The sequence below is a fragment of the Martes martes genome (genome assembly GCF_963455335.1).
Source record: "Martes martes genome assembly, chromosome: 18".
Taxonomy (NCBI): domain Eukaryota; kingdom Metazoa; phylum Chordata; class Mammalia; order Carnivora; family Mustelidae; genus Martes; species Martes martes.
This window is the reverse complement of record NC_137906.1, coordinates 7,135,026-7,155,502: the sequence shown is the minus strand read 5'-3', so window position 1 is coordinate 7,155,502 and position 20,477 is coordinate 7,135,026. Positions and strand designations below refer to the sequence as shown.

The 20,477-nt window shown below is 60.7% G+C and overlaps 2 protein-coding genes across 3 annotated transcripts; one reads left to right on the top strand and one right to left on the bottom strand.

Moving 5' to 3' along the window:
- Positions 1-610: 610 nt before the first annotated feature.
- ORAI2 (ORAI calcium release-activated calcium modulator 2) lies at positions 611-11,666 on the top strand. Of its 2 annotated transcripts, none has more exons than XM_080829896.1 (3): positions 611-756; positions 3,633-3,920; positions 8,682-11,666. In XM_080829896.1, exons 2-3 carry the CDS (start codon positions 3,696-3,698, stop codon positions 9,219-9,221), a joined length of 765 nt encoding a protein of 254 aa, XP_080686022.1. In that variant the 5' UTR covers positions 611-756; positions 3,633-3,695; the 3' UTR covers positions 9,222-11,666. The 2 variants fall into 2 exon arrangements, with proteins under 2 accessions (XP_080686022.1, XP_080686021.1); XM_080829895.1 differs by having other exon boundaries at positions 617-756; positions 3,683-3,920.
- A 2,602-nt stretch (positions 11,667-14,268) lies between these two features.
- ALKBH4 (alkB homolog 4, lysine demethylase) lies at positions 14,269-20,413 on the bottom strand. The gene is made up of 3 exons (XM_080829814.1): positions 20,249-20,413; positions 17,790-17,987; positions 14,269-15,216 (listed from the first exon to the last, which is right to left on the bottom strand). The coding sequence occupies exons 1-3, from the start codon at positions 20,369-20,371 to the stop codon at positions 14,629-14,631; spliced, it is 909 nt and encodes a 302-aa protein (XP_080685940.1). The 5' UTR covers positions 20,372-20,413; the 3' UTR covers positions 14,269-14,628.
- Between the last annotated feature and the right edge of the window lie 64 nt (positions 20,414-20,477).

Here is a 20,477-nt window from a genome sequence, read left to right as displayed (position 1 = left end):
CTGTGGCCAGACAATGGGATACCTGTGCCCTCTCCCCGCAGGGTGTGCCCTCCTGGCCTCTCCCCACCCCTCCACAAGGCCCATGGCCAGTCCTGGGCATCCTTTGGGACTCACCCTGGGGACTCCGTGCTCGCTTTGGGTGTGAGTACCCAAGTACTGAGTACTCGAGCAGGCCGAGCACCTGTTGTCCAGACCCAGGGACCAGAGAAAGCGCGGCCGTATTGTCCGCCCGCACCACTGGGGGAGAAGGAAGGGGGTGGTGAGAGCGAGGGATGCCCAGGCTTCCCGCCCCCTCCACTGCCGAGCCAACCGTGTTCACTGTGGCCCACGGCGCGCCCGGGGAACCGGAAAGATGCGCACCTTTTGCCGGTTTCCGCTCCTCGGCTTCCGGCCCGGGTGGTCCTGACCAGCAGGTCCGCGCCACCGGGGTCCCCCAAGAGGTGCAGCGAGTCCCGTCCCTCCCTTTCCCCCTCCTCCCCTCCCGGCCTGCCAGGTCACGTGGCCCATGGCGGCCCCCACGGGCCAACCACGTGATGGCGGCGCGCCGTTGCCTTGACAGCGGCTGCGGTGGCCCGCGGGGGCGGGGCAGCCGGCGGGGGCGGGGCTGGGAGGGGGGACCCGGCGGGACGCACGGAAGGAGGGAGGGGGCCGTGCTCAGCGCCCCGGCCGGGCCACGGGGCCACAGGGCAACGCGGCCACGCCGCCCGCCGCAAGCCCGAGCCGGAGTGGAGCCGGGCGGGCAGGCAGAGCAGCTCGGTGAGTGCTCGCCGTGGGGGGTTGGTGGGGGGTGGGGGGGTACCCCGCCCTGCTGGGGCCGGAATGGATTTGCGCCGGAGACTCGACGGGGGGGGGGGGGGGGGAGGGGATGGGCTTTCTCCTGGGCAGGCTCGGGATGGGGTGGCTGCAGGGGTTGGAGGGTGGCCAGGTGGCCCCAACCCCATGGGATCCTCGCGGGGTGCGGCGCTGAGAAGGCTCAGAGGTCGGGGACAGGGGCGGAGTGTGTGTCTTGCGGCTGCTGAGGGTTCCCTAGGGGAAGGGACTCAGATGCAGGTGGATGCCTCTGGGAGACCCCTGTGGGGACTGTGCACCCCCCTCCTCCGTGGGTGTGACAAAGACGGAGTCAGAAACAGACTCGCATTGCTCATGCCCCAGATGTTTAAAGGAAGTTAAGACAGGCAAACCCCAAACCTACCCCCTGGAAAAGATTCAGACAGGCCTGCCAAGGAGAATAGCTCATCTTTAGAGAGTCACGGTTATTCTACAAGAGCTTTTTTCTCTAACCTGTATATATAAAAAAACAAAAATCCCCTGCAAAGTTCAGCCAGGAGAGCACCTTTTGGAGCCTCTGCCACCTGACAGAAATGTCCGGTTCCATCTTGCCCCATCCCACCCCATACCCCGTCCGGGAGTGTGAGGACCAGACTCTGCCTCTCCCACGGGTAGGGAGAGGAGGCCTGGCACAAGGTAGGACACTGGGGCTGGGTCGGTTTGGATGGATGTGAATCCGGCCCGGGCTGCTCCTTCAGCAGGAAGTGGAGTGGCCTTTCTATCTCCAGGACCCGCGGGCCTGCCTGGAGACCCAGACTCCAAGCGGACACACAGCCCGCCCCTTCCTTCCACTGCCTGCCACTCTGAGGACATGTGCGGGGCTGCTGGCCGGCCACTACGCAGGGGCCACCGTCGGCCCTCACTGCCCCCAAAGCCCTCCGCCTCCACTGTCCATCTTGAGCCCAGCCCATGCCCCCTGATGGCCCCCGGGCTTCCCGCTTCTTCACCCCACACATGCCTTTCCCCCTTTGGAGGCTCCCAGGTCCTCCCGTCCCTCCCAGCCAGCCAACCGTCTCAGTGGGCCCCCAGACCAGACTGACCGCAGGCTGCTCCCTTTACTAGTTCCTTCAGAGTGTCTCAGCCCGGCCCCTCTGAGAGGCCCGCTCAGTCCTGCTGCCTGGGCTGCCCCCGGCTCCACACGCCGCCCGCATCCAGCCTTCCCCTGCATTTCCTGGACCCCTTCTGCAGCCAGCCGGCCTTCCTGCCACGGCCCCTTGCCTCTCAGAACCCTCCCGTGCGGGCAGCGTCTCCTCTTTGAGGGAGGGTCCCTGTTTGCCAGGGCTGCCTTTACTACGCCTGTTCGTGCTCCCCAGCGGGCCCCGTCTCCCTGAGGCCGAGGCAGCCAGCCCCTCCTCTGCTCCTTGACCGCACCCCCTCGCCACTAAAGCAACCTTTAGCTCACTGGGTGATAATCACCCCCCCCCAGGCTGCTCCCCCACTGGGAGCAGTAAGCGGACCCTCACCACTTCCGTCTCTGAGGCCTGAGTACCAAATGCAGCCTGACCTCAGAGCCCAGTAAGCATCTACTGGACGGAGTGCAGAGGACGGACCCTTGAGGGGGCAAAGCCTGTGACTTTCACCCGTCCGCTCACTTCTGTGATGTGTGGGAGAAGAAGAAAGGAAAGGAGGAAGGCACCCCAAAAGAGAGCTCTTCCCCCCTCTCCCGGACCTTCCCACAGAACCCTTTTAGAGATTGACATGGATAGATCCAGCTTGGCCCCTTCCCACAGCCACTGACCTTGGTAAACAGCCCCTACTCTCCGCCCCCACCAACCCCAGCCATGCTCCCTGGGACCTGGAAACACTGGTCTGTTCATAGTAGCTTCAAGTAGGCTTTCGGTGGGGCCTGTGGGGGCCTGAACGTACAAGTAATATCTGATGCCAGGCGAGCTGCGAGGTGCCTGTGCCCTTGAAGTCTGCCCTACAGATTAATTAGAGCCGAGTCCAATGTGCTGCCGCGTGGGCCGGCCCCTTGGGCCAGAGGAGACCGTCAGTCCCCTATTTGGATTACTGGAGATTTGGGTTTAAATTCACAAATCTTAACAGATTGGTCCTTCCGATCTTCGTGCCGTGTTATTGTCAAACCAGATACCTACCTGGGGTGACTGCGATGCCGCCGGCCTCCGCTGCCTTGTGGAACCTGCTCGTGTGGTTGGGTTCCGTTTTTCCTTTTGCTCACAGTTTCCATCAGAGCCTGGATGTGGCTTTCCTTTAGTCCCAGACCCCAGGTATTTCTGGGGGTGAACTGCACCCATCAAAATTCAAGTTGGATTTGAGAAATGCACCCCGGCTTGGAAATGTGTTTTTCATGGTTGGCGCCTGGGCGTTGAAAAGCGGTTTTGAGTCTTCGGGTCCGTTATTTTGTTTCTGAGCCCTGTAGGGGTAGAGATGTCCCCACTGGAAGATGCGTGGGGTCAGAACGTTCAGATGTCATGCCCAGGATCACACTGTGGGAGCCAATCCCGGCCTAGTGACTGGGTCCTAGGATCGGTATACAGGCCGTAGCTCCCTATTCCCTGAAGAGAGGAACAATTTGGAGGATTCCTTCTGTGCTTGTTCACCCACAAGCCACACTGCTTGGAGCCTTTCTGATGTAGGGGTGGAAGCCTGGGTCATTAGCTTTGTGGAGACACGATGGATGCAATGTGGGTGGTGCACGGGGCTGGGAGGGGGTGTGTGTCCTGGAAATGCCCTCCTGACCCTCCTCCCCAGCAGATGGGCCCCACACACGACACTGCCATGGTGTAGGGTGTATACAGCAGGTCCCAGAGAAGGTTAACTTGCCCAGCTTCTGGATTTTCCAGGTCTCGGGGGCCCTCTGGGATGCCTGAGAGTGTCTCTCTCCTGCCCCCAGCCTGGCTCCCACCATGAGCGCCGAGCTCAACGTGCCTGTGGACCCCTCCACTCCCGCCTGCTCTGAACCCGGCCACAAGGGCATGGATTACCGAGACTGGGTCCGCCGCAGCTACCTGGAGCTGGTCACGTCCAACCACCACTCCGTGCAGGCCCTGTCCTGGAGAAAGCTGTACCTGAGCAGAGCTAAGCTGAAGGCCTCCAGCCGGACCTCTGCTCTCCTCTCGGGCTTTGCCATGGTGAGTGCAGACCCGTGGCGGGACCCGTGGCCTGCAGGGTGGGCTTCTGTTGTCCGACTCCTGCAGCGCTCCAGGGAGCAGAGTGCTCTCTCTGGGCCCTACTGGCTGTCAGGGCAGACCCTTAGGAAGTGGAAGTCTCCCCAAGGAGTCCCCAAGCCCCAGAGGCCACAGAAAGCCCCCTTCTTTTTTTTTTTTTTTTCATTTAAAGATTTTATTTATTTATTTGACAGAGATCACAAGTAGACAGAGAGGCAGGCAGAGAGAGAGGAGGAAGCAGGCTCCCCGCTGAGCAGGGAGCCCGATGTGGGGCTCGATCCCAGGACCCTGGGATCATGACCCGAGCCGAAGGCAGAGGCCTTAACCCACTGAGCCTCCCAGGAGCCCCGAGAAAACCCCCTTCTGACATTCCCACAGAGCAGCTACCTGGCAGGGAAGTCGAGCTCGATTGAAACAGCTTCAGTGTACAGGGAGGAAAGTGCCCATGTCTGCCCCATCCCGAGCACCACCCGAGAGGGGAAATCTGAAGGATGGAACGGGATTGGGATCGATTGGGGCTTGCTTGGGTTAGCCCAGCCCAGGACACAGATCGCCTCCCCCGCCGTCCCACATGTGGCCTCCTGGTGATGAAGCAGAGTCCCTGGCCTGCCTCCAGACTGTCAGGCTGCAGCTTTCCTTCTGAGTCATTCCCCAGGACAAGAGTCGGTCTCGGGTAGAACCGCATGCCCTAAGCCAGGGTGAACACGGGAGTGACCGCCCCTGTGTCTCTGTTGTATGCTTAGAGGTCTTATCTGGTGGGAATAATGTTTTTCTTTATTTTTAAAAATTTTTTTTAAAGATTTTATTTATTTATCTGAGAGAGTGAGTGCACGCACAAGCCCCGGGAGGTTCAGAGGGAGCAGGAGAAGCAGGCTCCCCACTGAGCAGGGACCGCCCCCCACACACACACACACAAGGGGCTCGATCCCAGGACCTGGGGATCATGACCTGAGCCGAAGGCAGACGCTTAACTGACTGAGCCACCAAGTGCCCCAATTTTTTTCTTTAATGTAAAAAACAATGGTTATTTTTCCAAAGCCCAGAGCGTTTGTTGTCAGGTTGGTAGTACAGAAAATAAGGCATCAGAATGAGCCACTGTGGCTGGTCCTGTGGCAGGGGCCTGCTCTCTCGCTGGTACAGGCCACCCCTCGAAAACCGAGAGCCTGTGTAGTCAGGGCGTGGCAGAGGCCACCAAGCTTAGAGACTAGAAGTTTGGGTTTAGATCTGTAGTTTAAAGCGAAGGCTTCATTTTGGTGTCGCATGGTATTGATTGACTTATTCTTAACATCACTTCAGAAGGGTACACTCACATGGGGCACAACCTTGGTTTAGAGTGATTTTCTTCCCGTGCTGTCCATAACGAGCAAAAGAGAGAATGCTTTCTCAAGCTTCCTTTGAAGGGACAACGTGTGAGAAGTATAAACAACACTATGAAAATGAGAGCTCGTTTTCTCCACCACGGAATTATAGGGTTGTGTTACCTTTGTCTGGCCCGCTCTAAGGATAATTCTTGGGACTGTGGAAAACAAACCGTGGGGAGTATCACGTACGTCGGGTTTCCTTTGTGTGGGGGGGCCCGGGTCTCAGACGTCCTTTCCCGTCTTCCCTGGCCTTCCAGACACTTGGATCTGCAGACTTAGAGAAGCTCTGCTGTTTTCCCAGCCCACAAAAGGGCTCACCCACACTGAAGCTTCCAGAACTACTCATTTAAAATTGGAAAATGGGGTGGGGAGGAGCGTGAGTGGCTCAGTCGGTTACGTGTCTGCCTTCAGGTCAGGTCATGATCCCAGAGTCCTGGGACCGAGCCCCACATCGGGCTCCCTGCTCAGCGGGGAAGTCTGCTTCTCCCTCTGACCCTTCCCCACTCTCAGGTGTGAGCTTTCCCTCTCTCTCTCTGAAAATAAATAATAAAGTCTTAAATAAATAAATAAATAAAATGAGATCAGGAAACGGGCCCTGTTCCTCAGGTTCTAAAACAAAGAGTGGATTCTGGAGGACTAGTGTGAGACTGAGTGGCAGCCGGCAGGGTATGAAATGGTCTTAGAATGAAAATAGTGACCACAGAAAGACAGGCATGGGAGGGCCCGGATGCACCCCACAGGGTGCTGTCCATCCCTAGCTTGGCGATGGCGGTCACCCTTGCCAGTAGTAATTCCTTTCTTCAGCATTTACAGAGTATCTCCTCTCCCTGCACGAGCTCCCTTAACGCAGTCTGGGGTACATTTCAGGAGCGGTACCATGCCCTCACCCTCCCTTCTAGAAGGTTCCTCTCAGGGAGGCTGCCACAGCCTAATACACACCCGAGAGTCAGCTGTAACAGGGGGGAAGTGGAAAGCAGTAGAAACAGTGGGGTGCAAAGACCAGCGGTGGGGACAGCGGCAGCCGACCCAGTGGACTAGCGTAGACCAGGTCAGGATTCGGAGGGGGGGCTGAGTGCGGGAGAAAGCAGACATACACAGATGGGCAGAGAGCGTGGCAGCCGCAGACACCGTGGCCCACGGAGGGGCAGGGACGAGCACAAGTGAAGAGGCAGTTTGCTAGGTGGAGTCGCTCCCTTCGTGTTCTGTATCCCCTAATTAGAATTGCAGAGCTGTTCTGTCCAACAGCAAAGCACTTCTGCCTGCGGTGAGGGGTGAGCCTGTTTCTTCATGTTTATCCTTCTGCAAACACACAGACCCAGTGATCCGAGGCCCCCTCCTAAAATCCTTGCATAAACACATTGAAAAATGGCCTTTGGGCCCTTTCTCTCCTGAAGGCTGAACAAAACCGGTTTCTTACCGTAGGCCTTTTACTTATCATTGTTTCTTACCTCAGTGCCCTCTGTGGTTTACAACCTCCTCTTGTTGAGCCATGTCCTTTGTGGCAGCAAGAGCCTGCCCGGGCCACAGGGGGCATTGAGAAAAGACCATCCCTCAGCTCGTGTGGTGTGGCAACTGTCCGTATGGAGCAGTGAGCACTTCTGAGTTTCTGTTCAGCTGTGGTCCACTAGGACTGCCGTATCTTCTTTTTACCTACCAAATGTTCCGTCTCTGCTGAGACGATGAGTCACTCACTCTAGGAGGCGGTAGTTGCTAAAAGTTGTGAAATCTTTCTTGTAAAATTTTAAAAACGGGATGGCTTAGATCTAGGAAGTAAACACAGTGGGTAGAAAAGCCTTCCTCCGGCTTCGTTCTGCCTTCCCTCCCCTTTCCTTGACTGGTCCGGTTTCTTACCTCTGGGTACCCGGGAGAAGGCCCTTGGTGAGCCCTAGAGTCCTTGCCAGGCCTGGACTAAACCGTCCCCTGGGGGAAGTCCACGGTGCTGGGCCGCGTTCCACCCTGGGGGAAGCAAAGCTGGAGCCCATTTCCTAGTCTGAGGTTTGAATGCCCTTTAGGCCTTGTGCTGTGCAGGTCCTGCCCTGCTGGCTATGGGCATCCGCTGCCACAGAGGTAGGCTGGGGCTTCTGGTTCCCTCTGAGGATTTTCCTTCTTTCGTTCCTTCCTTCCTTCCTTCCTGAGAGTGCGCACATGCGCACAGGAGTTGGGAGGAAAAGCGGACGGAGAGGGAGAATCTCCAGCAGACTCCCTTGAGTGTGGAGCCCGGATGTGGGGCTCGACCTCACGACCCTGAGATCACCACCTGAGCTAAAACCAAGAGTCAGACGCTTGGCCGACTGCACCACCCAGGTCCCCCTTTTTCTTTTGTTTAAAGCTCGTTTTGGGGCCGCCTGGCTGGCAGTCAGTTGAGCGGGTTACTCTTGATCTCAGGGGCGTGAGCTTAAAAATTTTTTTGGTTAAAAAAAGATAACAAAAACGGGTTTTATTTTATCAAAGTTAATACTTGTGCTGGCAGTTTACAAACGAAGGAGCGCCTGAGGCTCTAAGCCGCCTCCGGTCCCCACCGCAGCGGTGACTGCAGGCCCCTCCGTGCTGAACGGCTTTCTCCAGACTGCTGTTTCTGGATTTATCCATTTCAGGCCTTACCTGTTGGCCTTGTCTCCCTGTGACTGTGGGTGATGACTCAGCTCTTTGCCCAGCCCAGCCCCCTCCCCACAGCCCCTGTCACCTCTGCCCTCATTCCTGTCACCATTCCTGGCCTTGGAGATGCGGGCTTCTCCCTGGGGCGTCTGGTCTCCACTGCCTGATGCACTCTGCTGTCCACGTGAGGCTGTCCAGGTTTGTAGCTCTGAGTCTGAGGGCCGCCAGGAGCCCCCGATACTACCATTCTCTTGTTACCCTTTGAAAGGGGGTTTTTTACACGTATGTTATAGATTTTGTTTATTTATTTGACAGAGAGAGAGCACAAGCAGGGGGAATGGGAGAGGGAGAAGCAGGCTCCCCGCTGAGCAGGGAGCCCGACACGGGGCTTGATCCCAGGACCCTGGCATCATGACCTGACCCGAAGGCAGACGCTCAACTGACTGAGCCAGGCGTCCCAGTTTTTTATTGTTTGAAAACAGCGTTGTTTGGTGGCTAAGCCAAGCCACAGGTTCCCGAGGAGCATGGCCTCTGTCCTGGCTCAAAGCCCGGTACCCAGAGAGCCCCCTGCGTTTGGTGCCAGGAAGGCCCCCCGGGGGGTGAGCCCCGCCGTTCCCCACCCCGTGCCTTCGAGCTCCTTCCTCGGTGGGAGGTCCTTTAGCGCCCGAGAAAACAGAAGCTGAAGCGTGCGAAGGGCGAGGCGGGCGCCCCCTGCCCTGCGCGGCCCCGGCCCAGCGCCCCCCTCCCCGCCCCCCGCTCTGCCTCGCAGGTGGCCATGGTGGAGGTGCAGCTGGAGACGCAGTACCAGTACCCGCGGCCGCTGCTCATCGCCTTCAGCGCCTGCACCACGGTGCTGGTGGCCGTGCACCTGTTCGCTCTGCTCATCAGCACGTGCATCCTGCCCAACGTGGAGGCCGTGAGCAACATCCACAACCTGAACTCCATCAGCGAGTCCCCGCACGAGCGCATGCACCCCTACATCGAGCTGGCCTGGGGCTTCTCCACCGTGCTGGGCATCCTGCTCTTCCTGGCCGAGGTCGTGCTGCTCTGCTGGATCAAGTTCCTGCCCGTGGACGCGCGCCGCCAGCCCGGCCCCCCGCCCGGCCCCGGCGGCCACACGGGCTGGCAGGCCGCCCTCGTGTCCACCATCATCATGGTGCCCGTGGGCCTCATCTTCGTGGTCTTCACCCTCCACTTCTACCGCTCCCTGGTGCGCCACAAAACCGAGCGTCACAACCGCGAGATCGAGGAGCTGCACAAGCTCAAGGTGCAGCTGGACGGGCACGAGCGCAGCCTGCAGGCGGTGTGAGCACGCCGCGCCCCTGCCCCCCCCCCCCCCGGCCCGGGGCCCAGCGCGGGCGTGGAGCTGCCGGCCAGGCCGCCCCGACACTGCCGCGCCGCGCCGTTCCAGACCAAAGTCTTAGCCCCGTCCTCGCGCCAGAAAGCCTGGCCGGCTGGGCCTCCCACAGAAAATGGCATTCTGTAGAAAAAAGAGACTCTGTTGCTAAGAGCTGAGAGCAAAACCGCCTGAGTCCTGGGGCCTGGGGATTCCCTGCGGCAGGAGACGAGCGTCACGGGCAAGCTTGGCGCTCGGGGGAGGGCTGAGGGTTTCAGAGAAGGGACCACACCGTGCCACCCTGCTGGGAGGAGATGGGGTGTAGGCCCACAGCTTGGCCTGGTGCTTCCCTCCCCTATCCTGGGGGGATTAGGTGGCCGGGCTGACCGGGGAGGGCAGGAGCTGGGGTCCCAGGTCTGCTCAGCGGGTGCGGTGGGCGCTCAGCCGGCATCGGACTGGTCTCGCCCTGGGGAAGACTTCCAAGGACGGAGGCCTGGCCGGGCCGGGAGGTACGTCTTTGGGCATCCCATGGGAGATGCCCACCTGCAGAGACCTTTAACTGGGGGTGCTCTGGGGCACACTGGGCTCAAGTTCTCTCTTCCTAGCCAGTCTGGAGTCCTGGGCATATTGGCCCGGCAAAGTCACCAGGTTGGGGAAAGGGCTCACAGTCCAGAGGCCTCGATCTACAAACTGTCTTCTGAGCCCACATCAGCGGCCCCTCCAGGCTACAGCTGCCAAAGGCCCTTGCCCAGAGAGCGGAGCATGCTTCCTATCTCCCCGCTGCCTGTGACCCCAGGAGGAGGGAGGGTGTGGCCTGGGGGACTTCCTCCCTAGACAAGGCCCATTGGCCTGACCTAGCCAAACGCCAGGCCTCTCGGCCACACGTAGGGGCCCGGCTCACCCATTTCCACGGCCGCGCACGTACATACCTACGGCTCAGCTTAGGGGAGAGCATGCTGCACCCTGAGCTGCTTTCCAAACCCACGCTTACCACATCGGCCAGCAGCAGCCCGGACAGGGAGCCTGCCTTGTTTCCATCATCATGGGACGTCATGCTCTGAAGGCGTCTCTGTGGGGTCTGGGTGGCCCGTGCCGAGAAATCCTGGCTGGCCTGGCTGTGGCTGCAGGGAACGTGACGTACCATTGAGGACATAAACCTTAACACATAACCAAAACGCCACGGGGCTGTCTGGGAGCCGTGGCGGGAGTCGCCGTGGTTAAGTCGGGAGGTTATGGGAGCCCGGACGTCGGGTTCCGTGGAGCCAGACGAGAGCCTGGCGTCGTCCACGGGCGCGGCCCTGCCGTTCCGCAGACCTCTGTCTGTGCGTGCTTGCTGTCTAGTGCATGTCTGTCCTGTCCCGCAGCCTTGTGAAAAGGCTTGTCTGGCTTCGTGTGTATTTGCTTTGCGTCAGCGTCGCTGTAAGACGGCTGCTCTGTGTCCTGGCGGGGACGGTGCAGGCGGCTCCTCCCCGCAGCTGGGAGTGGGCAGCAGCCCCGCCCTCCAGCCTGAGCCTTCGGAGAGGGGCCGTGCTGGCCTCTCCTGGCCACGATGGCCTTTCCTGGGCCATCGGGTGCCCCTGCCCCAAGCGTGCCAGACGTGCCAGGCTTGCCAGACTGGAAAGCACCCCCAGAGCCAGCTGGGGGGCCGGTGGTTATTGCCTGCTCCGCGGACAGAGCTGCTGGCCTCGCCGCCTCGGGCTGGACACTGGGTGACCCGGGACGATGCCACATGGGTAGCGAAGATGCCGCATCCTGTGTTCTTAACGCCGATTAGAACGTCGCTCTTGTTCTGTCGTCTGGAGTGTTCTCCCAGCTTCCCAAGGCGTGGGGCAAGTGGACCATGGGTCTGGGGACTGGCGGTCAGTGTGGAGTCTCAGGGTAGCCCCAGAGCTTTGGGGGAGATGGAGGGTGACCTGCCACTTGGAGCTGCAGACGCAACTCAGCAGGCGGGCCGGGGGAGGGGGAGGCCGACGACGAGCTGGAACGGCAGTTTCTGGAGGTTGAACCCGGTCGGGAAGCCTTCCAGGAGGTGCCCCGGAGCCAGCGAGGGCCTGGCCTAGTTTCCTCCGAGCTGAGCCTTCCCCGTGCTCACGAGCCGAGCGCCCGCGGGTGCGCTGAGGCCCTTCCCAAAGTGGAGCACGGTCTCCATTTAGTACCTGGCCAGAAGTTTCTAAACTCAAGTGTTTCTATTTTAGAAACTGCGAGGGCAGAGTGGATTCTAGCGTCTTCTAGGAAAGTCTGGTGAGGCTCAAACCGCGCGAGTCTGAGAGCTTCAGGGCTCGGCGGCGGCGGTTACCTGTCTCGCGCTGATTGATTCATTATGCACGACGCTGGGCCTCACATCCGGTGAACATGACCCCTGACCTGTGCGTGGGTTTTCCAGCAGTTGCCCGGGATTGAGCTGAATAAACAAGTCAATCTGTGACGCGTCCTCTCTCTTCTTGGCAGAGCGCCGTGGCCGAGGTGACAGGCGGGGGCCCCTGGTGCTCCCCCGCTACGCCCCCCAACCCCTGCAATGTCTGGTGCCTCCCAGAGGGCAGACCCCTCCTCCTGAAGCCCCTCCTGCCTCTTCCGTATTGCCGGTCACTGGTCACCGGCCTTGCGTCTTAACGGGTTTCCCAGGCGAGGGTAGTGACCCCTCTGGAACGGGGAGGTGGGGTGCTCAGGCCCAGACATGCTGGGAGGGTCCCTCCAGGTGGGGCCCCGAGAGAACTGGGCGTCTCTGCCTGCTGCCTCCCTTGTCTTCCCCGGCGGGCTCCCGCTTTTCTGGAAACACAGCAAGGGACAGCCCCGCGGGTGGCTGAGCACCAGCAGAGCCCATCTGAACAGGGCCTGCCTTGAAGGGCCCCATCTGCACCCTCCAGGTCAGGAGCCACTGAGGCTCCCGTCCTTCCGTGGCGTCTTCTCTGTCCCAGGTACCTGCGGCTCTGGCGTCAGAATAGGGACTCTCTCCCGCAGCCTAGTGACACTCATGAGAAGCTCTCGGACATTCCGGTTTTGTAACTGTTACCCGCTGAGTCCCCTGTCTACGAAAGGACGTCTGTCTTTTATTATTTTTAACTTGCAGGCGCCTCAACCTAGAGGCTCCTAGGAGTCAGGTGTGCAAACAGGGGCAAGTTCTACCAATCCAGTGGGGGTGGCCCACCTGCCGCTGCCGCCCAGGAGGACTTCCCAGGCCCCTGGGTCTAAAGGAGGGCTGAGCTCCGCAGGAAGCCCGGGTCTGGCAAGCCCCCTGCACCGACCATCTCCCCGGTGAGTGCAGCCAACCCACAGAAGGCTCAGTCTCCACTCACGTGCCTCCAGAAGGTGGAGAGGTAGGGTCCACGGAGCCCCGGGCGGGGGCCAGCAGGGCGAGGGGCGCAGAACTGAGCCGAGATTCCTCACTGGGCCCATTTAGAACCTGCGGACCCCTCTTCCCAGCCCCTGATGCCTGCAGCACCCCCACAGTTACTGGGGACACAGTACAGACAGGTTCTACTTGAGTCTCAACAGGAGTAACCCAGAGGACGCTTCCCAGACTGAGCTCCCCGTCCGCCCGCCCGCCGGGACCGGCCTGGGCCTCACCAGCCCCAGCTCCAATAAATGGCCCTGAGTTTCCTTAACATCTTTCAAAGTAGGACAGGCTATCAGCTGTGCTCTCTGTCTGACTGTGGAAGACGATGGGGCAGGAAGCCAGCCTCAGACTGGACGCTTCTGTGTTCGTACATTCCCGTAAGGCCCATCGCTCCTCGTAGCCTGAGGCCGCCAGACCGCTGGGACAGAACGGTCCACACAGCGTGTGTCTGGTGTGGACGCAGAGCGTGGGAATGCAGCGATGGCCACCTCAAATAGAGGGCTAAGCAGCCACTATACCCCTCAGCCTGTGGCTGAGCCACCCCAGCCCGGCCCTCCCAGCCCCGTCCCAGTGGGCGGCACGAGCGGTGGATGCCGAAGTGGGCACACTGAACCTGATGGTCTTCGTGTCGTGGCTTCAAGGACAAACCCAACCTAGAGTCACCAACTTGACCACGGTATGATGCAGCATGTCCCGAGGTGGCTCCGGGGACCGTATGGACCGTGGCATGGGGTGTGTCCTGAGGGGCGCTCTGCGGGACTGCAGGAAGGGCCCACTGTCAACTGTCTGGCCAGCACGGGGTGATTCTGGGGGCAACCAGCTTCTTTGCTGAGTGGCTCTCCCGGCCTTCACGGGCCTCCCCCTGCACAGGCCTGGATGTGCAGCGTTTCCCACACAGAAGTGTTGGTGGAGCATCATGTAGGCTCCACATGGGTGCTCCTAGGCCTGGCCTGTCAGGAGCAGAACCGCCCCCCCCCCAGACTGTCCCCGTGGAGCAGACCCCCAGGCCTGCAAGCGCACCGAGCTGTTCACATGCAACAGGACTGGCCAGGCCTGCATCTGAAGCCCAGTGAGGGACCCAGAGCAGCGTCGGTGCAGGTCACAACTCCGGGAGGAAGCCGTCCTCCACCCTCCTGCTCCAAGTGAGCTGACCCCGGGAACCACCCGCTCTGCAGCTCAGTTGCTCAGTTCAGCCACTAGAAACCCAGCGGCCTTTCCGGGGTCTCCAGAGCGATGCCACTTCACGGACAGTGCGTGGTGGCCAGTGAGTGCCCTCCCACTGCCAACAGTTCGCAGAAGGTTCGAGAATGATTGAAGACCAGCGCGGACCATGAACCTTTCTGGGCTCTGATAGGGCCCTGGTCCCAAAGTCTGGCACTGAACCTGTGGCTGGCGAGCGTATCTGGTCTTAGGAGCAGCAGAAGAGGGCAGGCCGCCATCCACATGAGCACCCCGCGCAGCACCAGTATCCCCCTACTTTTTCACAGCATGAGGCAGGGGAGGAAGGTGGGACCAGACTCTCCGGAAATTTCCCTGTCCTCATGACCCCCAACACCTCCGGGGGGTCAAGCGTGACAGTCAGAGCCTGACGCAGAGGCGGTCACCAGCTCTGAAGGCTGAAATAGTAACTTTAGGTCTGTCGATTCTGCTCTCCGACTCACTCCCCAAATGAAAGGACCGGAGAATGGGGTTATCAGGGAACTTCATTGAAAGAGGGATAAAGGAGAATACGGTTTTAGGTGGTACTAACATGTTTAAGCTCAAATGACCCCACTGCCCTCCAACTGTGACCAGCCAGCCACCCAGGCGGCCATGGGGCAGGTCAGTCAGGACTGACCCAAGGCCTGGTTCCAGCCCATCCGGCTCCCAGGCAGGGCCCACACCGTCGTCGTGTCAGGAGGCGGAGCAGTCTTCTCTTCAAAGCTACGAAGCTGGGGGAAAGCCCCCCGGGCCAGGCTTCCCGGCCTCAAATCCTGGCAGACAGTCAAGCCCGGAGCCGGCGCCCTGGCCAGGCCCGGCCCCAGCTCCTGTCCCCAGGGAGGTGGCTCACATAGGTCTCCCCTGAAAGGAGAGCGAGAGCTGCAGGAGTTCCTGCCCCAGTTCTTGCTGCCTCCCACCAGGACGGAACTCGGCCGACAGCTCCCTGAAGGTGGCGCAGACGCGGCGGGCCTCGATGTGTCTGCGGTGGATGGCGTGCTTCCACTGGTGCCGCGCGGCGCCCGTGAGCACGAGCAGCGAGCGGCGGGGTAGGGGGACGGCCACCTCCACCTCCTGGCACAGGACGGACCTGCTGGGGGCCATCACCCCTTCCACCAAGGCCTCCGGGAAGCCGGAAGGGGCCAGACAGAGCAGCAGGCTGCCGGGCGCCTCCCGGGACATGGACAGCACAGTCGAGGACAGGAGGTTGAGGCTCACCAGCCGCTCCCCCCACAGCCAGGCGTCATCCAGGTGGGGGTCGATGGCCGAGCCCCGCTCAGGGCAGTAGTCCAGGTTACACTGCTCCACGGGCCGGAAGTCCTCCAGGATGGGGTACAGGCCCATCCTGCGCACCACGTCCCGGCTGAAGCCGGGGAGGCCTCTGAAGCCGGCAGTCTTGAGCTTCTGTTTCCGGAAGTTGACTTTGGGGCCGTAGTCCTGAAGGGTGGGGACAGAGAGGAAGTGGAGAGGTGTCTGAGCGTACAGGGATGGAGATCACAGGCCAGGTCAGAAGGATCTGACCGCGGAGACCAAGAGAGGCAAAAACGCCTGGCTCTGGACCAGGATGCGCTCCCAGCGGGAGGCGGCCGGCCCCAGCGGTCAACGCTATGGGAAGAAACGAAGGAGGGAAGGGGGTATGGTGTGCCGGGGCCGGGGGGTGTCTTAGCCTGCGTGCAGGCAGAGAGGGAGGGAGACAGAGGACCTGCGAGCAGGCAGCGCGTTCTGGGCCGTGAGGCCAAAGTCGGGACGCGAGACGAAGGAGCCGCGAGGGAGGGAGGGTCAGCCCCAGGCAGCCTCATCACGTGGTCAGAGCTGGGGCTCCCGGGGGTTCAGAAGGGAGTCAGAGAAATTCTGCTCCCGGCTACACGCCCAGGACTGGAAACATGGCCACGCAGACACTTGCCGATGGGTGTTCACGGTGACACCGGGGCACAACAGCCGAAGGGCGGGCACAGGCCGGTGGCCGTGATGGGACAAATGGATGAAGTGGTGGGGGCAGGTCCGCACAAGGGGGTGCCATCTGGCCACAAACGCCACGCGGCACTGTTGGGGGGAGAAGCTGACACGGAGGGCCGCGTGTTCTATAATCCCGCTTACGTGAGATGTCCGGCACAGGCAAAGCCAGACAGAAAGATTAGTGGTTGGCAGGGGATGGGGAACGGGGAACGACTGCTCCTGGGTACAGATGTCCTTTGCGGGTGACGAGCAGGCAGTGCAAAAGGTTGCACATTCTGAATAGAGCAAACTGTACATGTTAAATGAGCGAATTTTATGGTCTGTGGATTCTATCTAAAAAAAAAAATACAATCGTTAGGGAGGAGCTTTCCAGAACACCCCTCAGACTTGTGGCCCGAAGGATTGAGCATTTATCCACCAACTCCTGCCCCTCGGGCCCCCCCAACCCAGTGGCAAGTGGTGGTATCTGGTGCAAATGTCTTTCTCCTTCCACCTTCAGCGTGTCAGCGTGGCTGGGCGCCCCCGGCAGCGGCAGGCAGAGAAGGAGGCTCGGGGTGCAGCGCACAGAGAGGTGTGACCTGGAGCATCTCCGGAGCACAGAGGCGGCTTACAGGGACACCACAGAGCAGCGGGGGGAGCGGAGGTTGGGATGGGAGGCCCGGCAGGTTTGTAGCGGAGCAGCGGGTCCATCTGAGGAGGGGGGCCTCTCCCGGGCCAACTGACAGAAGAGGGGCGGGGGCCCCGGGAAGCTCCAGAAGGAATCCCAGCGGCAGAACTGAGTGGGGGCAATGGGGGTGCGGGGTGCTGTGTTCTCAGATTCCGGGCATGTTTTGAAGGAAGCAAGTGGACAGGGATGACCAGGGAGAGGGAGAGAAATCTGGAGAGCTGCATGGTTTCCGGCACAAGCAGATGGAAGGGGGACTTTGCCATGCTGGGGACACTGCGGGGGCACCGGGACGAGCCAAGACTCAGCAAGGGTCTGACGAACACGGGAAGCCGGCTGGAGACACGAACGTGGGAGTCGCAAACACACGCACGGTGTCAGAGCCGTGACTCACGGAGACCAGCCAGGGAGCTCTGGCAACGGAGAGGCCCCAGGGCTGGGCCTGACAAGCGGCCGCTGGGTGGGGGCGCGGAGGCCAGGACCCAGGATGGAGGCGGCGAGGGCGTGAAGCGGGAGCAGGAGGAGACACGGTGAAGACAGAATAGACGACACTACGGAGAAGTTGGCTGCAGAGGTGAGGGGCGAACTTACGGGTGGTCTGGGGGAGAAGATCCAGTTGAGGTAAGAATGATGTCGAGGACAGAGGGGAGCAGTGTCGGACAGCACCTCGGAGTTCGAGGGGGCCTTAGCGAGAAGCCTGGCTCGGGGGTTGAGAAGGGCACGGCCCACGCGGCTTTCTCGGGGTCGGGGGTGCAGGGGGAAGGTCCAGAAGGTCCAGTCTCCCCGGGGGAGGCTGATGTGACCGCCGGAGCAGGGCAGCCAGGCGTGAGGCCAGCAGCCAGAGGAGCCGGACTTGCCCGGGGCTGGAGTTCAGCAGGACAGTGGGGGGGGGCGACAGGGCACAGGAGCCCCAGAGGAAGCGGTGTGATGACCGGACAGGCCTCAAGTCACTGAGAGGGAGGGAGGGAGAGAAGGCAGGCAGTACTGCCGGGAAGAGGGCCAGGACTTGGGGGTCCGAGTATCTCAAAACTGATGGGGGAAGGACTTCAGTGGGAAGGTGAGCGGCGGCCTCTAAAAACCCTCAGAGGGGAGCATCAGTCTGCCCTACGGCCCTGCTGCACCGCATCCAGTGTGTCTGGTGGGGCAGCGGAGAAGGCTAGGCCCGCCTGTGCCCCTTCCTCCAACACACAGCACACACCGCTCCCCTGGCTGCCCAAACCCCAGGGTCAGGGGAGCTCACCCCCTAACAGCCCTGGGGTGCTGTGGCTGCAGAGAGAGGCGCTGGGAGGGATGTGAGCAAAGGGGTGTGGGGCAAGGAGTCCGGAGCGGCCCAGCAGCATGACTCCTCCCTGACCAGCCGGCCCGGTCCTCCCCGCCTCCCGAGGCCTACCTGCTTCCTCCGTCCAGACTGGGAGAGTTTCCAAGGCTCCCGGTCCATCAGCTGCACCATCTCGGCTTCCTCCTCCCGGGTCACAAAATCCTCTATCAGCGTCACTCCGGGGAAGGGGAAGGCCCAGCCTTCAAAGTCAGACTCCTCGGCGCCCACGGCCCAGCCAGTGTCAGAGTAGTAAATGAAACGGTGCGTTTTCTGCAAAAGAAAGAGGAGGGACCTGGAGCCCCTGAAGCCCTTCCTCACACGGGCGCATGTGCCTTCTGGAGGCCGGCTGTCCCGCCCCTGAAGCCACTTTGGAAAGCAGCTGGAGTCCAGAGGGAGGCAGAACCCCTCCCCGCCTGGGGCTGCCTCCTGGGAAGGGCCCTTTGCCCGTCCTTTTTCACTTTCCTCATCTTACAGGGAAGAGCATCCCTGTAACTACTCTCTGCTCTCCGTTTTAAAGATGAGGTGACCCGGCCCAGCAACGTTAAGGAATGAGCCTGAGGCTGCACAGCGGGGCACTGCCTGGGAGTCCACACTGTGCTAGTGTCGCTGTGGGATGTCTTCCGGCCTCCCTGGTCATGGGGGGCACTAAAGGAGAGGACCCCGGGGCTGTCCAGAGGGCGAGCATGCTGGGCAGCCAGAGGGAAGATGCCGTCTCCGAAGTGGGGTGACTCTGGGCTCTGCCCCGCTCTGCGGCTGCAGAGGCACTGCCTGAATTTTGCTTCAAAAGAGAGAACTTGCCAGCCATCCTCGAGGAGTGCCCAGCGGACAACTTCCTGCTGCCTCAGGTTTGGGGCAAAGGCCATCCTGGTCCCAGGCAGCCCGCAGCCAATGACTCAGCACAGGTCTGGCTCTTTCTACCCGACTCGGGACTCCTCTATCCATCAGGCTGCTCAGGAGCTCCCAGCTGGACTGGCCGTGACTTTGTCCCAGCTGCATGGCAGCCTGAGGTCCGCCCCGTCCAGCTAATTCTTCTTCACCCTCAACCCTTTACATTTCATGGCCACTGCTGCCCACCCCGTCTGTGAACCATCGTGTCCTCCGTCTTCTGGCACCTCACACAGAACACATTAAAATCGGGGATCACCCTGTACCTTCTGCTCATCCCACAGCCAGCAATTCGGGCTACCCCACACCCGAGGGCACAGGCAAAGTTCAGACTCTCGGCACTTCTCAGGCTTTCCTTTTAACCAAAATATACAGGACATAAAACTGCCATCGTCACCATCTTTAAGTGTACAGGTAAGTGTTAAATCCAGTCACATTGTCCTGCGCCCATCCCGACCTCTCTGAACTCTGGACTTGAAACAACGCTTTGCTTTTTTGCGCAAGCCCCAGGGATCCACCATTCTACTTGCTGACTCTATGAATGTGATTCCTCTACAGGCCTCACGGAAGCAGAACCCTGCAATACTCAATCCTCTCGTGACGGACATTTCACTCAGCATAATGACCTCAGGATCCATTCATGTCACAGCAGGTGTCAAAAGCCCTTCAAGCCACATGACATTCCATGGGACACAGGCCACGTTTGTTTACCCGCTCGGCCACTGCTGGACACTTTCACTGCTTCCACGTCGTAGCTACTGGGAACCACGGTGCTAGGAACAGGGGCATACAGATCTCTCTTCAAGGGCCTGCTTCCGATTCTACCCAGAACTGAGGGATCGCACGGTAATTCTAATTTTCGTTTGCTGAGAAATCACCAGATCACTTTCCACAGGACCTTTCAAGCTTTTACCAGGGATGCTCTGGGAGTTTCTGCACTGGCTTCCCAGACTCCATACCTTCCCATCGGCCTCCCCCCGCCTCCCCCTCTTCCTGGGACCTTTCCAAAACTCACCCCTAACTTCCTTTAAAACCCTGAGCGGCTCTCCGTGGCTCTCAGAACAAGTCCAGCCTACCCAGCCACCACACACAGAGCCCTCTGTGGTCAGGGAGGCCAGCCCCTGAAGCGTCACGCTCCTTCCAAGCCCAGGGACCTGCCCCAGGCCTGTACCGAAGCAGTCCCCCAGCGGGAAAGCCCTTGCCGCCCCCCGCCCCCCCGCCGCCCCGACAAAGGCTCTGGATCCTTTTTCCTTAATTAATTGGAATTAATTTCCTCCTTGACCACTTCTGCTCGACGGTGTCTAGGGCACTTTGCCCTGCCTGGTTTTCGGCATCCTCTTTCTCTTTCCTGGTCGTCTCCCCACTCCGTGAAGCTCGCAGCCCCGGACGCAGGGTAGGGGGCGCGGGGGGGGGGGCGCTACGTGGAGGTTTGCTGTCACACTCTCCCCAGGACTCAAAGGGGAGTTGTGGTCGGACGGCACCCACTCCAAGCCCACCCCTCAAAGCGCTCATCTCATCCTGCAACGCCCCCACAGCGAGGGCCCTTGACAGGGGTTGATCCGGGGCCCGTCTTCGTAGCCAGTCTGGGCCTCAGTTTCCCCGTATGAAGAAGGGAGTTGTGGCACGGCCCTTCCCCCAGCCCTCACCTGCGGGGGGTGCTGCCAGGGCGGGTCTCCTCCGCGCTGCCGCTCGCAGATCAGACAGGTCCGGATGCCCTTGCAGCCGCATTCCCGGAGGACTTCTGGGGCAGCCACCGCCGCAGCCGCCATCGTCGCGTCTTCGCGACCAGGGCGCAGGCGCGGAGCCGCGGGGGCCGCTGGGAGTTGTAGTCCGCCCGCGGGACAGGAGGTCCGCGGGGCCGCTTCCTTCCGGTCG

Excerpts from the sequence above, each read along its gene's own strand:
- ALKBH4 (XM_080829814.1), bottom strand. The coding sequence starts at position 20,371 with ATGGCGGCTGCGGCGGTGGCTGCCCCAGAAGTCCTCCGGGAATGCGGC. Across the intron at positions 17,988-20,248 it reads CCTGGCAGCACCCCCCGCAG|AAAACGCACCGTTTCATTTA; the intron begins GTGAGGGCTGGG and ends TTTCTTTTGCAG. Across the intron at positions 15,217-17,789 it reads AGTCTGGACGGAGGAAGCAG|GACTACGGCCCCAAAGTCAA; the intron begins GTAGGCCTCGGG and ends CCCACCCTTCAG.
- ORAI2 (XM_080829896.1), top strand. The coding sequence starts at position 3,696 with ATGAGCGCCGAGCTCAACGTGCCTGTGGACCCCTCCACTCCCGCCTGC. Across the intron at positions 3,921-8,681 it reads TCCTCTCGGGCTTTGCCATG|GTGGCCATGGTGGAGGTGCA; the intron begins GTGAGTGCAGAC and ends TCTGCCTCGCAG.